General features: G+C 54.5%; 1 protein-coding gene across 1 annotated transcript in view; it reads left to right on the top strand.

The window, feature by feature from the left end:
- Positions 1-8,728, top strand: part of SYNGR4 (synaptogyrin 4) — an 11,245-nt gene extending 2,517 nt beyond the window's left edge. The window contains exons 3-5 of the mRNA XM_004710411.2: positions 5,018-5,255; positions 7,660-7,799; positions 8,125-8,728. Coding sequence (XP_004710468.1) covers positions 5,018-5,255; positions 7,660-7,799; positions 8,125-8,373 — 627 coding nt within the window. The 3' untranslated portion in view covers positions 8,374-8,728. The remainder of the gene's footprint in view (positions 1-5,017; positions 5,256-7,659; positions 7,800-8,124) is intronic.
- Positions 8,729-12,091: the final 3,363 nt, after the last annotated feature.

The following is a 12,091-nucleotide window of genomic DNA, read 5'->3' as shown; positions in this document are numbered from 1 at the left end:
AAGACCCCAGACACTATATCTTTTGATAGCTGGGCACCATCAGCTTTCTTCGCCACATTTGCTTATGCACCCATTTGTCTTCAGCAATCATATCAGGGAGGTGAGCTTCAGCAATCATATCAGGGAGGTGAGCACATAATGATATGATGTTTTTGTTCTAGCAATTTGATAGTTTAAACATATTAAAGATTTGTGCATTCATCACCACAATCCATTTTAGAACAATTTTTTTCTTTCTTATACTCAGCTCCTCATTTTCCCCCCACCTCCCCTGCCATAACCCCAAAAAACTATTAATCCAGTTACTGTCTCTATAGATTTACCTATTCTGGATTTCATATGAAGAAAAATGTATAAAAACAAACAGAAAAAAAATCCAACAACAATAAAACCTCAATGGAAAAGAACAAAATCAAAACTAGAACCCACTTGAATATTTCTACATAACAAAAGTTCCTGTAACTTTGGAGCAACATTTTTCAGGACTTCCCTTCGGATATATAGATTTCAATGAATCACATGGAAAAAGCCCAGTTTCCCAGGGAAGTACAATTGACAGGAACACCTGACATAACACTTGGGTCATCGTGTCCCGGCCCAGACCCAAGGGTTTGTCACACCTTAACTTAGAAATCATTATCGCATTCCTGAGGAGCCCTGGTGGTACAAGGAGCACGCACTTGGGTGTTAATCTAAAGGTCAGCAGTTCCCACGCACCCAGAGGTGCTTCTATGGGAGAAAGACCTGGTGATCTGCTCCCTAACCATGACGGCTTGGAAAACCCTATGGGGCAGTTCTACCCTGTCACACACGGAGGCGATATGAGTCAAACTTGACCACACACACACAAAAAAAACGACACAGGGTGATGGGGACTTGCACCCAGTGCCATTCCCACCCAAAGGCAGAAGAGGGTCTGAATACCATCTTCCCGTGCCGGGCTCCTTCCTGACATCATCTCCACTCCTGGGTTTAACCCAAGGAAGCCTTCCTGACCGTGAAGTGGTTACGCTTGGACGACTAAAGGAAAGGCCGGCCTAAGCCACCAGCCGCTCATCGGACAGACAAGGCTGGCTGCTCCTGTCAAGAGGTACAGCCTCGGAAACCCACAGAGGCTGTCCTCTGATTCAGAATTGACCCGGTGGCAGCAGATTTGGTCTGGATTTTGACCGGAGGGGGAAACAGGCCTGTGAAAGGGGTTTGGAATTGGGCTGCTAACCCGAAGGTCAGCAGGCTTTGGAAACGACCAGCCACTCCAAGGGGGAGAGTTGAGGTGGTCGGCTCCCCCAAAGATGGAACCCAACGGGGCAGCTCCACTCTGTCCTACAGGGTCATTTGGAGTCGCAATGGAGTTGGTGGCAGGGAGGGTGGAGGACAGAGGTAGAGTGACTCGCCCAAGGACATCACCGGGCTAGCAAGCAGGTCTAACTTGGATCCACGCTGCTGTGTCGCAGCCTCCTAGGAAGGAAAGGGAGAATGAAGCCCAGCTGGTGCGGACCCTGTGTGTTTGGGGTTTGTTTGTTTTTTGCAGGAATGGGGTGGGGGCAGGAGCAGGGCCAAGGGATTGTGCCAGACGTTTTGGTCACGGACTCTGCCCGCCACCTCCGTCCTCCCCTCCTCCGCCCCCACCACCTCCCCCCTGGCCTGGCCCTCGCCAGGGAGCCTCTGGGCAGCTGGTGCTCTTCTCCTCCCTGCCGCCCGCCAGCTGGTACCATAACTGATGAATCTTTGCTCCCTCCCTGGGGATGGGCCACGGAGGGCGTGAAAGGAGGCTGTCCTGGAGGAGGAGGGAGGGAGAATGGAGGCTGGGGGGATGGGGGTGGGGGGAGGCATTGCTAGGTCCCTGTGGCCCAGCTGAGCCCTCTGTCTGCATGCTAAGTGCCCAGTTCGGCAGCCCAAGGTCTCTGGGGCAGATGGGCAGCACTGTCCATGACCTGGCAGTCAGGAGGGTCACCCCTCCGGCACCACTGACCTTCAGAGGACACATTGCCTCTCTAGACGAGGCCCTGTGCTATCTGATGTCCTGTGGATTCCGGGTCACAGGGCATTCTCAGGTGTGAAGTAGGGGAAGGTTTACAGAACAGATCATCAGTTTGCATTCAATAGTTCATCCAGGTTCTGCTTCAGCTCGTCCATTTAGGTTCTCTCAATGGACCCTCACGTATCCCACTGCCAGCGTGTCCTGTCTATCCATCCCTCCCTTCCTAACACTCTGAACATTGTCCTTGGAGGGAATGCTGTCCTTTTGATCTCAAATGCTTGGTGACTCTAACGTGGAGGTGAGTTCAGTTTAAGACCTGAAGGATGACTACGGGCCATTGTATCAGAGGTCCTCCCAGTCTCGTGTCAGACGAGTCAGCCTGCTCTCTTGTGATTTTGAGAACAGTTCCACATGTTTCTCCCACGCTCTCCGGGACCTTCTCATGGGATCCTTTCCAGAGCAGTGGGTGGAGGTGGCCGGGCACCATCTAGTTCTTCCAGTCGCAGGATTGTGGAGACTGAAGTTTGCACGGTCTAGAGAGTCTGGGGATGTAGTGGTCTACCCATTGGGCCGCTAACCACAAGGTTAGCAGTTCGAAGCCACCAGCTACCCCACATGAGAAAGATGAGCTTGGGCTTTTCTTTTTCACTCTCAGAAAAGTTTGCAGCCTTGGAAACCCACAGGGGCAGCTCTACTTTGTCCTACAGGGTCACTCTGAGTCTCAATTGACCTGATGGCAGTGAGTTTGGTTTTCGATTCGTTCATGGGACTAATTGTTTCCAGATGTCTTTCGATTTTCATCATGAGCCTATACATGCTCTACCAGCACTGACTGCTGGCAGGATCCAACCACTGACCTTTCTAGTAGCAGCTGAGAGCTTACACAATGCGCTACTAGGGTTCCTAGGCCATCTACCAAAGCTGCCATTTTCACCAGCACCTACTAGTGCTGAGCCCCAGAGGCCATGTGCCACCTCTCCCCAGAGCACAGGGACAGCCTGGGAAACTGAGGCTGCAAGGAGCACAGACTTGGCCTGAGGCCACATAGCCAGAGCGTGGGCTACGTCAGTCAGGCGCACCTGGCTCCTTCCCCTGCCCAATAATGGCTTCGATTTATCACCCGTGAAGCAGAGAGGAATTAGCATCAGCCGCCATGTGGGGCTGGCGCCAGGTGCCAGTGAGGCGGCGCCGGTAAAATGGATGTGAGGTCACAGGAGATAGATGGGCTTGCTAGCCCTTCACTTGGTGTGGCCTCCGAAAGTTGGCAAGCTTTCAGCCCTCCCACAGAATCGGTTCTCAGTCCTGCCACCCACTCCAGATCCAGGGAGATCTCAGATGCCTGCTCCTTTGGCTAAGGCAAACCCCACCCATTTGAAAACACTCTCTTTTCGAGATGGATTTTTTTTTCATTCTTTTGACTTTTTTATCAAGAAGCCACAGTGGCGCAACGGTTGAGTGCTCAGCGGCTAACCGATAGCGCGGTGAGTCACACCAGCCTAGTGGCATCTGCTCCCTGGCCACCTGCTCCCACGATGATGAAGAAACCCAAATCGAACCCATTGCCGGCAAGTCGATGCCGGTGGGTCGATCCCAACTCAGTGACCCCCTAGGACAGTAGAACAGCCCCTGCGGGGTTCCAAGGCCGTAGTGCTTACTGGAGCCCATGGCCACAGCCGTTAACAGCTTTGTGGTGGATAAGTTTGAACCTCTAGCCTTTTGGTTAGCAAGAGGCCGGGTTATCACTGGGCCAGCAGCACTCTTCCAGCGTCGGTGACAGACTGAAAAACCCCTCAGGGCAGTTCTACTCTGTCGGGAATTGATGCCACTCTACTACAATGCTAATATTTTCATTAAGATTTCTTAACTTCCGAGTAGTTAAAAAAGTTGTGTGTGTGTGTGTTGAACCCCAAAACAACATAGAAACGCCATGTTGGTTGATAATGAGTTAATTTCACCTCACGGTGACCCCCTGTACTTTAGGGTTCTCCAAACCAAATATATATGTATATTTGGAACTGGATTGCCAGGCCTTTCTTCCAAATGCTTCTGGGTGGATTTGAACCACCAGCCTTCCCACTAGTAGTCCAGTGCCTAACCACTTGCTTCCCCGACCCCCGAGAACTCCTCCCTTTGATTGATGTTGACATAGTTGACATTGATGTTGACAGAGAAAATTGAGGAGGACACTGAGCGTTTAGAGTCCCTTCCCTCCCCTGTCCCCACTCTGACGGGCAGGACAAGAGCAAGTGGAAAGGGGTCAAAGCCGGTCATTGACTGACAGTCAGGTGCTGGATGCTGGAAGCAGCCCCTCTGAGCTTTGTCCCAAGGAGTTAAAATTCTAGTGAAGGGTCAAGTTTTCAGCATTCCTTGACCTTCACCCCAACCCTGCGCATCCAATCCATCACCAAGCCTGATTTTCAGTCTAGTCTTCCTTCCCCTGGGCTCCACCCAGGCAGAGGTATCAGCCTTCCCTGCCTAAGTCCTTCTAGCGACTCCTGCCTGGCCTGGCCTTTCTCTGAGCCCCCAACCATGTGACACCCCCTCCACCCAAGGGATTTCTCCCTCCCCTGCAAGTCTGCCCCAAACCCTTCCCTTTTCAAATCCCTTTAGTGCCTAAAGTAAGAAACGATGCTGCCTAGGGCTGCTGAAGCTTTGTAAATCATTTCGAGAGCAAACAGCCTCAGCTTTCTACCTCAGAGCAGCTGGTGGGTTTGAACTGCTGACACCTTGCTGTGAGCAGCCCAACGATTAACCTTCAGCGCCACCAGGATGGATACTTGTCATTCCTTTGTCTGGGAAGGCAGTTCTGCTCAATGCCCTGCCACCAATGCCTCTGATTGATTCCTTTTTCTGGCTTTCTTGCTTTGGCTGAGAAGGACCACTCTGGGGACACAGGGGTATGAACCTCAGGGCAGACAGGAAACTGGGGGAAGGGATCACATCAGGGCAGGAGAGACAGGCCATGATTGGGCTCTGAGGGGTGACATGGTGGGGAACCCGCAACACCCTGAGTCCTGGGAACACCCCCACCCCCAGATCTTCTCCCTGGTGGTTTTCTCCTCCCTGCTGACCGACGGCTTCCAGAACAAGACGAACTCCTCGCAGCTGCACTGCATCTTCAACCACAACCCCGTGGCCTGCAACTTCGCTGTGGGCGCCGGCCTGCTGGCCTTCCTCAGCTGCCTGGGCTTCCTGCTCCTGGATGCCCATGAGGACCGAATTGCCAGCTCCCGCTTCAAGACGGCCTTCCAGCTCCTGGACTTCATCGTGGCCGGTGAGAACCCCGCCTCCTGGGCCAGGCGCCAGGCCTTTAGGCTTGAGGCGACTCCTCAGGGTGTCCCCTCACCCCCACCTCTCTTCTTACTGCTGCTTCCTTCCCCCTGAAGATTCTCACTCACCCATCAGACTCAATGGAAGGGTCACCTTCTGGGCCAGGGACTCAGGCTATTTCTAGAAGGGCTATTTCCAGAAGCCTCTGCTTCCCACCCCCCCAGGATCCCTGGGTGGTTCTGATAGTTCCGTGCTGAGTCCTGGCTGAAAGGTTGGTATCTTGAACCCACCCAGAAGCCTGGCTGTGGGTTTCCCAAAAGTCCCAGCCTGGAAAGCCCTGTGGGACAGGAGCAGACACCTGGTGCCAGAGCCGACTCAGGCAGCGTGGGTTAGGAGAGGTCAACACTGAGACACTGAACGGAGATAGGATTGAGACAAAGAACGTGAGGCTTCGAGCGGCTTTATTAGGGAAGGGAAGGAACTCCCGGGAGGGAAGGGAGAGCAGAGAAAGGGACAGGAGCATCTTGAGCTCCCGGGCGGGTTCTGAGACCCAACGAGTTGGGTCAGGGAAATTGCAGCTCGTTGGTGAGGCGGTGGGAGTTATCTAGGGCCAAGGAAGTAGACATTGACAGCAGGAAGGGGGATTTTTTATTGCTTGCAGCTGCAGGGCCTTGAGTCAGAATGCGACCCTGTGGGAAGTCATTTTCCTGTTTGCAAACCTGCTCTCTGGAGTGCTGGGAAAGGGGCTATACAAACAGGCCTGGAGAGATAAATTGCTTCCTGGGGTGCTGGGGAAGGGGCTACATAATCCCGGCCTGGAGAGACAAGCTCTTTGGGGTAGGAGTTGCATCGTTCAATAGGTCATCCATCCTCCTGAGAGGCTGGGAATGGAGGCTTTGAGGTTTCATCTTCCTGAGGAGCCGCAGAGGAGGTGGGGGCTGCCTAGTCTGGACGCAGCCCAAACAGGTTACAGTTCCAAGGCCACCAGCCACTCCTCAGGTGAAAGATGAGGCTTTCTGTTCCCGTGTGAGTTCATCTCAAACCCACAGGGGCACTTCCACCCTGTCCTATCAGTTGGCTCACTCTGAGTCACAGTCGGCTCTGTGGCAGGAAAGGTCCCCCCTCCCCTTGTCCCCTTGGTTTGCTCAGGTCTTAGGAGCCCAGGTGGGGGTGGGGTTAAGTGTCAGGCTGATGACCCTAAGGTCAACAGTTCCAAACCCCCAGCTAGCTGCTCCTCAGGAGGAAGACAGAGCTGTCCGCTCCCATAAAGGGTTCGTCTCAGACAGCCGGCAGGAGCAGTTCTACCCTGTCCTACAGGGTCACTGTGAGTCGATACCGCAGAGTTTGGGGGCCAGGCCAGGCCGTCACACCATTGCCTCCCTGCTCCTCAGAGCAGTTCTGGAAACGTCACTGGTACCAGGAAGGGAGGGAGCCCTGGTGGTTGAAACCAACCAACGGCTCCAAGGGAGAAAGGCCTGGAAGCTGCTCCCTTATTGACCGTGGCCTGGGTAACCCACGGGGGCAGTTCCACGATGTCCGGCAGGGTCGCTGAGTCAGGATGGCAGTGCGTTTGTTTACTTGTTCATTTAGTTTGGGGAGAGAGCGGACACAAGTTCCAATCACGGGCCTGCTAGTTAGCGGCCCAGCACTTAATCGCTGCGCCACCAGGACCGCTCCGTGCTGGATGGACAGGCGGGCTGCTCCTCCCCACCTCCCTCAGACCCGCGGGGGGCGTTTCTGGGCGGAGATGGACTGCAACGGCATGTGCTCTGTCCAACAGGCCGTCCTGGCCGACGGCGTCCATCGGCCACAAAAGTGTGCTCAGGTTTCCTTCCATTCACTGGGTGATCCACTTCCTGTGAATGCTGCCTGGTCCTGCCTCGCTCTCCCCAGCCGTGGCCACGCCCATGCCACCTGGTTCCGCCCCCTCTCCCGAGTCATAGCCACGCCCACCTGCCAAATTCCACACACTGGGTTCCCATCACAGGCATGTGCAAGGCCGCTGCAGCAGCTGTTCTGTGTGTGGCTTGCCTTCAGACCCTGGGGTCTCACCTCCCAGCGCTGCAGCAGACCTCCTGCCCGCCATGACAGGCTGTGGGTTTTCCATGGCCGATTTGTCGAGGTAGACGGCCACACCTTTCTACCTTGTCAGCCTGGAAGCCCTACTGAAACCTGGCCCCCATGAATGACCCTGCTGCTACCTGAACTCCTGGTGGCCAAGGCGTCTCACATCATACCCCCATACAGGCCACCACAGGCCGACAGATGGTGGCGGGGAACTCTGCCTTACTGGACAGTGTCTGCTGGTCACCCTGGGAGGACTGGGCCTGGGGGCTAGATTCCCAGCGGTTCCCTCAGCGGCTCTCCCTGACCTGTCTTCTCTCCTTGCCCTCCGCCTGCTCCCACAGCCCTCTGGGTCGGCGTCTGGTCCGTGGGCTTCTGCTTCCTGGCCAACCAGTGGCAGCACTCGCAGCGCCCGAACCTCCAGCTGGGGAGCGGCAGCGCCAAGGCGGCCATCGCCTTCTCTTTCTTCTCCACCTTTGTCTGGGTGAGGACCATTTCCCCAACACACACACCTCACCTGACCCAGGACCCCCTCTTCACTCCAGGGTGGGCTCCCCGGCTCTATGCAGCCTTTCTGGGGGCATTGAGCATCTCAGCAAGAAAGTGCCCCTTCCTCCTGCATGTGGAGCTCCCACCTGGCGTCTCTGCACCCTCACCCCACCAGCAGCCCCTACATCTAAGGAGAAGCTGTTGGGTTTGAACCTGCAGCCTTGCTCTGAACCCCAGCACCACCAGGCACCTGCTGGCGGGCAGCAGAGGCAGAGCCCCCTTCCCCTGCCCAGCCCTGTCCCTGTCCTCTCTGCCCACAGTTATTCCAGGCCTGTGTGGCCTTCCAGGAGCTCCGAGAGGATGTCCCGGTCCCCTACAAGCGCTCCCTGGATGAGGGGACCGTGGTGCTGACCACCCTGTCCCCGCCCTCAGCTGGCAGCCCCACCAGCAACACCAACTCCTCCACCGGCATCGGCATCTCCAGCAGCCTGACCTACACCAGCTCCGTCCTGTCCCCGTACCTGAGCACGCCCAAGGCCCCCCGCCTCGCCATGATGCCCGACAACTGAGCCCTCAGTAAAGAGGCAGCTCCCGACAGGGGGTCTGCTGCAGCCCTGTCGTGCTCTGTCTGTTACGCTCTGCCCCTCCACGGTCACCTTGCGCTTCGACACCCGCCCAAAGCACACCTGGTCCCGACTCAACACCGACCGACCAGTAGGACCAACAAGAAGGCCGCAGCAGGGTCTTACCGAAGTCCGCTGTGGCATCTTTCTTCTTGGGTGCCCACCTCTCTGTGAGCAGCTCGGTGCTTCACTGCTGCACCACCAGGGCTCCGTAGGCACTCTACAGAGGGTCCTACCCCCATACTGTCCTTCAGTGCCACACGCCTGAGACTCCCACCCTACAATAAAACCCCTAAACAGCCTCAGTGTCGGCGAGTCCATTCCCACTCACAGCGGCCCTGTCACCGACAGGGCAGGGCAGCCCCGAGGGCTTTCCAAGGCTGGCCCCTTACCGGGCACAGACTGCCACATCCTACCACCAAGGGGCCGGTGGGTTGGAACCGCTGACCTTTTGCTTAACAGGCAAAGGGAGGGTTTGAACCACTGCAGCGCTGGCAACCACCAATAAGAGAGAAAAAAAGACCCAAGTGGTCGCCAGTGCGTCAGTGCCAACTCCCCTCTGTCCGAGGAGAATCCGGCTCCACAGGGTGTTCGACGGTGGGTTTATTTTTTGTTGTTTAATCATTTTAGTGGGGGCTCCTACAGCTCTTATCCCCATCCATCCATTGCATCAAGCACATTTGTACATACGTTATCATCATTTTCAAAACATTTTCTTTCTACTTGAGCCCTTGATATCAGCTCCTCTTCCTCTCCCCCTCCCCACTCCCATGGTGGTTTCTCAACAGCTGGCCAGCTCTTTCCTCTAAGGAGCCGCCGAGTGGCTTTGAACCGCCAACTTCTTCGCAATGGACTCCACTAACTGTTTCCATCACTCAAGGACTCCCCGGTTGGGGGTCAAGGTGACTGAGAACTGTCTGGTGCAGTAGATTAAGCCTTGGGCTATTAACCACCAAGTTGGTGGTTCAAACCCCCCAGCTGCTCTGAGGAGGGAAGATTGCCAGACTTGGAGATCCCATACAGTCGTCCACTGGCTAAGAATAAACCCAGGCGATGACGGTGGGTTTGATTTTTGTTTTTAGGAGTCACATTAAAAAAAAAAAAAAGACGGAAACTCAGAACAAATGAAATCAATTTTTGGATTTATTTACTTAATCCAACACTACCATTTCCGCCTATGACCAACATAAACACTATTGACACGATCCCTTCAGCTCCTTGTTCCGACCTAAGCTTTAGAAATAGGAGCCCTGGTGGCAGTAGTGGTTATGTGTTAGGCAGCTCACCGCAAGGTCAGCTGTTCAGAACCACCAGCCCATTCTGTGGGAGAAAGACAAGGCTCTCTGTTCTCCTAAAGAGTCAGAGTCTCAGAAACCCACAGAAGCAGTTCCAGCCTGTCTTACAGAGTCACTAGGAGTCCGAATCGACTCAGTGGGAGTGAGTTTTTGAAATCTGTTGTACATTTCACCCTGAGGCTGAGGCACCATTGGTGGGGACTCCCCGCACACCCAGATGACTAGCTTGTTGGACAGTACAGCTCTAGAAACTTCTAGGCGCTTGTGTGTGTGTGTGGTGTGTGTGGGGGAAGGGGGGTTAAGAGCACTTGGACATCATGGTGTTTGTTTTTACATGAAATCAATTGGCAAGTAATACAAAATCTTCAGTGTACAGGCCAAGCAAACCATGTCTTCACAGACGCCACTGGGGTCTGCAGACCCCTGGCTTACAAGCGAATGAAGTCAAGGGAGGCGGGCGTTTTCCCTGCTCCCCCCACCCCCACCGCCCGCATTGGCGGGTGCTCAGCCTTTGAGGTGTCTAATGAACAAAGATGGGAGCGGTGGGGACGTGGAGGTCCTGAGTTCATGTTCTTGTCCTCTTTCTATTGGGATGACTTCAGACATGCGTCTTCATTTGCTACTTGAAAATCCACTGCTGTGGCTCACTGCTGTGACCCCTGTGGGCTATGAAGTAGAACTTTGCACCCAAGGATTTTCTTGGTTGAGATGTTTCTCACCAGGTCTTTCTTCCGCCCCACATACTGGACTGGGTGGGTTCAAACCACCAACCTTATCGTTGTAGCAGCCGGTGGCAAACCATTAGCACCATCCCTGGGTCTTCCCGGCTCACTGGTGCCACTCAGGCAGGAACTACCTATCACAAACGGGTGGGTCTGACAAACAAATTTATTTTCTTGTAGTTCAGGAAGCTAGACCTCCGATGTCAGGGCTTCGATTGAGGAGCAGAAAGGGGGTTCTACATCCGTTCTCCAGGAGTAGGTTCCCAGTCTTCTGCACAGATGTCCAAGTGGGACCTACTGGCCTCCTCTCATTAGCTCCTCTCTGTCTCCTCTGCTCTGGTTACATCTTGGAAGAGTTGCAAGGCATACCCTGCCCCAAGATGGCCTCAAGAACCGGGCAAAGCCTCCTGTTTCCAGCCCGGATCTCATCCACTTACTCGCCGGTGGGGAGTGGAGTAGGGCCTTGACTCGAAAGCCAGCCAGCAAAATGTACAAGAAACCATGCCATGCTCACTGCCATCAAGTCCAGTCCAACTGGTAGCTACCCTCTAGAACAGCGTAGAACTACCCTTGCGGGTTTCCGAGACCGTGACTGCTTGCAAAGGGAGCAAGCCTCATCTTTCTCTCTTGGAGCAGCAGGTTTTAACTCGTGACCTTGTGTTCAAGGGCTCAGTGTGAAACCCACTCCACCCCCAGGGCTCAGGAAATCACACAGCCACTGCTAGAATAGAGACTGAAGTGGAGGAGCCTCCATCTCACCCCCCACCCCCTGCAAATCCCACTCTCTGTGCTAATCCTCAATTTCCTCTTCTGAGAAAAATCCTGCTCTAGGGGCACTAGGTGGGCAGAGGCCACCCAGCCAGGTGAGCTCAGCACCCAGCACAAAATCATTAGCCAACATGGAAACACACACACACACACACACACACCGAGCCCCCTTGGGCACATGTTAAGTGCTCAGTAACCCCAGCTACCTGCCTTCCTAGTAAGTCCTCTGGGTGGTGCAAATGCTCTGCCCGTCACCCGAAAATTGAAAATTGGGGGTTCAAGTCCCTCCCAGAGTGAATCTGAAGAAAAGCCTGGGATCTCCTTCTGGAAAATGCATCCGTTGAAAACCCAGTGGGGTGCCACTCTACCCGGGCACACATGGGTCTCCCACATGAGTCAGGATTCTCCTGGTGGCAACTGCACCTGGCTCAGCAGAGTTGCCCTACAGAGGCTTAGGGGACAAAGCCACACCAGCAGGGATCAGGGGCACCTTAGGAGACGTCTGGGAAGTTTGACTCTTACCCAAACCAAACTCACTGCCATCGAGTTGATTCTGACTCACAGCGACCCTACAGGATAGAGTAGAACAGCTCCTGTGGGTTTGTAAGACGAGAACTGTTAACCGGAGCTGACAGCGTGGGTTCAGACTGATGACCTGGCATAAGCCCCATGCCAAACCTCTGTGTCCATCCTGGTCTAACTCGGAAGTGATTGGATTTAGGTCCCACCCAGCTCTGGTCTACCCTCAGTAACATAGGGAAAAAACAAAAACCTTCCTACCTCCAAACAGGGTCAGGTTGACAAAAGTATCAAACCCACACCACATCCACTGTCATCAGGTTCATTCCGATTCATAGCGACCCTATAACACAGGGTAGA

The sequence above is a fragment of the Echinops telfairi genome, unplaced genomic scaffold (assembly GCF_000313985.2).
Source record: "Echinops telfairi isolate 266 unplaced genomic scaffold, ASM31398v2 ScPeMD7_655;HRSCAF=1070, whole genome shotgun sequence".
Lineage (NCBI taxonomy): Eukaryota > Metazoa > Chordata > Mammalia > Afrosoricida > Tenrecidae > Echinops > Echinops telfairi.
Note: the sequence above shows the minus strand (reverse complement) of the source record. Positions and strands in the feature narration are given on the sequence as shown.